Source organism: Bidens hawaiensis, unplaced genomic scaffold, assembly GCF_021521415.1.
Source record: "Bidens hawaiensis isolate Kalapana, Puna unplaced genomic scaffold, B.hawaiensis_p1.1 tig00020878_1, whole genome shotgun sequence".
In the NCBI taxonomy this organism is placed as follows: Eukaryota; Viridiplantae; Streptophyta; class Magnoliopsida; order Asterales; family Asteraceae; genus Bidens; species Bidens hawaiensis.
The window spans coordinates 39792-45082 of record NW_027493210.1 but is presented as its reverse complement, the minus strand read 5'-3'; the positions used below and the strand labels follow the sequence as shown (position 1 = coordinate 45082).

The window sequence follows — 5291 nt, the reverse complement described above, 5'->3', positions numbered from 1 at the left end:
AGATGAACTGGCGTCTAAGTACAGTAACCTTCCATACGGATTTGTGAATTTAATCGAGAAAGCAGTGTCCCAAATAGAGCAGCAAAACAAGTTCAGTCAACCTATGGTGTGGATTGGGATTTATATTGCAGTAGCTTCTTTTTTCTGTATCCTACCAATAGTGGCTGATTTAATACACGGTTTCAAAAACAAAAAATTATGGTTTCCATGTAAATACTTTACTCTCAATGCTGCTTCCCTCACTGTCATAGCTATTGCAATGAAGTTGCCCATGGATCTAACTGATTCAATGCCACATGCTGTGGACCAGGCTGCAAAGCTGGGAAGCATGGCATTTATGTGCACAATGATGGCTAACTTATTGCCTTCTCTAGCAACCATGGACAGTAAGGAACTTCTCACAAACACCATAGCTTTGGAAGTTCTAGTAATCACCTTAGTCGTCAATGTATTCATCCAGACAGAAACCGGTGAGGTTCCCAATTATGAAGCTCCTTATTACCATATTGTTATTTTTAACACTTGGAAGGTAGCAATTGGTTATGTGGCTATGTTACTTGCTTTGCTGATGATACACGCATGTTCGGCTTTAATGATTCCAAAGGCAAAACAAATATTAGAATCCAAATACAAAGCATGTCAAGAAATAGCTTTGAAGGATCTAGAGTTGCAACAACCAACAGTTAAGAAGCTAAAGCAGCATGTGAAGAACCATTGGATCATGGCCGGAACTGGCAGCCCCCAGTTTATGACAGTTAGCTCTGCTACGACCTCTGCTGCCGGGGGTAATATGCGTTGCAAGCACTTTCATACATGTTAATGTTATGATTTATACAATACCGACTATGAACAATTGTGGGTCGGATTATAAGAGGTCTGTTTCAGTGATTTTTTTAATACAATTTACTGGAGTAATACTAGGAACAGTTGCTCCTCTTTCTAGGTGTTTTACATCCTTAAGCTTTGAAATGTCTATAAAATGGATTTGGAACCATATAAGGGTCTTTAAAGTAGAAAGCTATTATACCCAGAAGTTATCCGAGTGGAAACGTAGTAGCATACCGTTGACATTTAGTAGTCGTAAATACAAGATTGTCATCCAGAATCTAAAGGTCCTGATTTTGGGTTTTTGTATAGGAATCCAGAAAATGGTTGTGGTAGCATGTAAGATGATAGCACTGATCCCAAACTTGTTTGTAATTGGTATCTTGTGCTGCTTTCATAGCTGGAACTGGTTAAATAATGTGTTGGTAGAGAGACCTTCTCAAGTACAACACAACAGAGATCTCAGTCTGTATGTTCTACAACTTCAAGATGATATGGAGCTTGCCATGACAACACTGAAAAGCATTTCAAAATCCGTGAACCATGTGATCGAAAAGGCTGAAAAGCATAAGCCTAACTATCTTATGGAGCTTCTAGAGGAATATAGTGGTTTTGAAGGAGTTGGAAAGTATGACATGCATCAAGCCTCACCTTTAACCAAAGAAAAATATGTGGACTGCTGGAGCTTACCGGTAGTAACCCTGACGGCAGTCGCCATGTCTCTTCCTAACATCCAAAAAGAAATTGTTGATAGGTTGTTAATGAGTGTGAGTGAAGGCCTTACATATGTCACACATATTGTTGAAGCCCTCAATGCCGCTGAGGAGTATGTAAGCATTCAAAAGGCCGCTACAATGTTGTGGCTAGAAGTTGAAGTTTACCACAAATGGTTAGGATACAAGTTGCTCAACCCTCATCTTCAAGTTAATGCAACAAAAGAGATTATTCAATGGTTCAGTGATACAGCTAAAAAGATGGTCACTGAGGTGGAAAGTAAGAATATGAAAGGCTCAGATGATAACACAATGTACATGTCAGCATCTGCCAACTCAATGTACCGTATCACCCAAACGATCCTAGTTTCCTACCATGCCGAAATAGATCAGATTAGCCAAGAGGAGTTGTTTATGCAGTTGTCATCAATGATCTCTAACATATTGGCTGCTTGTCTCACCAACTTACCCCGAGTCATAGCAATGAAATGCCACACAAGTGTTATAGAGAAAAGGGAGGCCGGTGTTCATACTGCAGCCCGACTTCTTGGTGAGACTATGCAGATTGTTAATAGCCTTCAAGATCGTGTGCTCCCAATGTTAAATCCTGATGAGTTAATGTTAATTGATAAGTGGCGTGATTGTTTTCTGCATCTTTCTTCTTAAAACAAAGATGTTAATTTGTTCGAATTCATGGAGCTAATCAGGTAACGAGACTATGCTATTGGATGTTAAATACAAATATGTATATTTGAGAAATTTATGAAACTGGTTTTTAAGGATGCACCTATATTCGGTTAGGTGTATTATTTGTAAAATCTGAACAGTTTTCATTTAATTTTAAAACTCGTGTAGACATTTAGTTTGACTAAGGTTGGTTTAGAACGAAAAAAAAATCGGCAAATCAATAAATGACAAGTCCTTGAATTTAAGCAAATCTATTTCGGATTATAACAAAACTGTAGGTTCTCGTGCTCTTTGAGAATGACTTAGTTGTTGTTGTTGCTGTTTTGAGGCTATCGTTTCTAACTATGCTGGTATGTTGGGCTTATACAGACATTCAAAACCGAAAGAAAGACAAGCTTGATTATGATGAGCCAATGGGATCATGAAAGCATCGTTTATGTATGTTTGACTTAATTTTAAACATGCTACTTATATTGATTGACGTTAATGTACTTTTATATGCTTTTATATATATATATATATAGGCGAAGTATAGAATGAAAACACACTTGAGTTGTGAAAACCCGTGAAAACCTTATGTAACATCGTTTTTTTTTTTATTACATGTAATATATGTTACATTTAATACAAAACATCAAAAACATAAAAAAATATTTGGCTATTTTTTTACATTTTTTTTCTAATTTTTATATATGTTTTCAGGAGAGGAAAAATGTATATTAACTTTTACATTTTTTTATTAACTTTAATTGTGGACAATAAGATTTAAACATTAATTAAAAACATGTGGTTGAGAATGAGATTCTAGAGTTTTCATAACTTAAGTGTGTTTTTATTCTAACTTAACCTATATATATATATATAAGTATGCATGTAAATCAATGGTTGTGACGTTTGTTTGATAATTTTTGTATATATTTGTTGTATTTTGGAAAATCTGAAAATGTCGGTTTTACAAATTTTTTTATACGGGCCAAAGACCTTTAGCGGAAACCTTTTACTCATTAGTGGCGACTAGCGACATAGTCGCCGCTATTTCTTCGCTGAATTGAGCTTGCCAGCAGTTATCTGGAAAAGGATTGGCGACGACACCCTTTAACGGCAACCCAATAGAAGCAACATGTGGTGGCCATTTTGATATATATGATTGCAAGTTCAATAATGAGAAGATGTTTTGCAAATTGAAAGTCTTTTGTATATGTTATATTAAACCGATCTGTTACAATGATACGATGACCCTTCATCGTCTTTCATATATGCATGCACGATAAACTTCCGGCGACGGAGCACTCACCGTGTAATCTCGTATGACGCGGCACTTACACTCACCATATAAACCCATGTTAGTCTTCTTCCCATTTCCAATATTTTCATCCAAACAAACAAATCACCAGTTTTAATATTTTGTTATTTGCATTCACGTTTCCATGTTCTCCACTTGGTGGTTACATGCATGTTTATATTCTTTGGTGTATTTAAGGTTGACTCCTAGGTAATGAAAAGATAGAGAAAAAAAGTTGCAAGACTTGTCATGTTCTTCTTCTTATTCTTTGGAGTTTGATCCACTCAACGGAGTAATTATCTTGGAGGCTAACCCACCCAACAGGTCCCTATTATCGAATCTCTGCTGCATTGGAAGGCCAAATACTTGATCTAGAAAGTCGGCTTCTGTGTTCTCCCACGGTTGATGATTGACATACATGTTTTTGGAGTTTGGTGTGGTTAACTGGTTTTGGTTTTGTGTTTGTGTTTTTTCTTGTTTTTTGTTTTCGTTTTAGTTTATGTGTAAACTATGTTAAAAGATATATATATATATATATATATATATATATATATATATATATATATATACTTCATCCGTCCCGGTCAAAGTGTCTTATTTTGAAAAACACAAAGTTTAAGGTGGGTCACCATATTGTTTATTAATGCTAGTTGTGTGTGCTTAAGAGTAAACTTGGAAATTGGCTAGTAAAATTTGAAAGTTGACATTTGTAATGGGACAAATAAAAAAAGAAATATAGACACTTTTAATGGGACGGAAGGAGTATATATATATATGTGGAAGAAATGTGAAAATGCAAGAACTTTGAGGCACTTTTGGAAAAAATAATAAAATGATTGATTATATGACGGAGAAAATGAATATGCAAAGCCTATCAAAATGTGAAAATGCAAGAAATATGGGGCTGTCACACACCTAAGCTTACATGCAAAGCCTATGAAAACTACTTTGTTTTGATCAATTATATAGTAAACTACACTATTTTATAGAAATTTCCTTAAAATACGTTCAGCCAAAGTTAACATAATAATAACTAGTTTCATTTCCGTTCCCTTTCTCCTAATTCACAAACCGTCTTCTTTGCATTTCTTCTTTAACGATTTAGTCCCTACTAGTTTTGATTAATAAGCCACAAAATCATGTTTATTTAATTTGCATAACCATAGAAATCCCAACTCGTGGTATTTTAGCTGTGAGATTTATTATCTAGAATATTACTTTATAGAATCAATCAAAGCGAAGAGAAACCCATTTCAAACTTGAATTCTTTTACAATACTCATTTTAATTTAACCTATAGTTATCGTTAAGATAACCTAGAAAATAATCAAACAATTAAAAATACATTTCACTGTATCTAATTATCTTACCAGAAAATTTTAACAAGAGTTTAAATCATTTTCTTAAACGATGATTGCATAAAGAAAAAGAAGATAAAGTAAATGACTAAAATTAGAAAAATTATTTTGATGGTATTTAATTATAAAACAAGGTTGTTTTAAGGTAAAATTAATCAAAACAACGTAGTTTTGATATGTTTTGCATGTAAGTTTAGGTGTGTTAAAGCCCCATATTTACTTTCCTCTTATATGGCTATTGCAAGTTTTTGAATTATATACAGAAGAGAAAATTATGATTTGCGTTCGTGTACTTAATGGGCAAGTGCGAGTTAAGGGCCTAATTCTTACTAATTGATTTGTGTCCAAGCTCGTACTTTTTGGGCGGGCAAAGCTGAGTTCCTTTCAGTGGCGGATCTAGACGAAAATCTCAGGGGTAACATTCAAT

General features: G+C 34.5%; 1 protein-coding gene across 1 annotated transcript; it reads left to right on the top strand.

Annotated features, from left to right (window-relative positions):
- The first annotated feature begins 259 nt into the window (after positions 1-259).
- On the top strand, positions 260-2204 carry LOC143561870 (uncharacterized). Its single transcript, XM_077049840.1, has 2 exons — positions 260-785; positions 922-2204. The coding sequence occupies exons 1-2, from the start codon at positions 260-262 to the stop codon at positions 2202-2204; spliced, it is 1809 nt and encodes a 602-aa protein (XP_076905955.1).
- Positions 2205-5291: the final 3087 nt, after the last annotated feature.

Excerpts from the sequence above, each read along its gene's own strand:
- LOC143561870 (XM_077049840.1), top strand. The coding sequence starts at position 260 with ATGAAGTTGCCCATGGATCTAACTGATTCAATGCCACATGCTGTGGAC. Across the intron at positions 786-921 it reads TACGACCTCTGCTGCCGGGG|GAACAGTTGCTCCTCTTTCT; the intron begins GTAATATGCGTT and ends GAGTAATACTAG.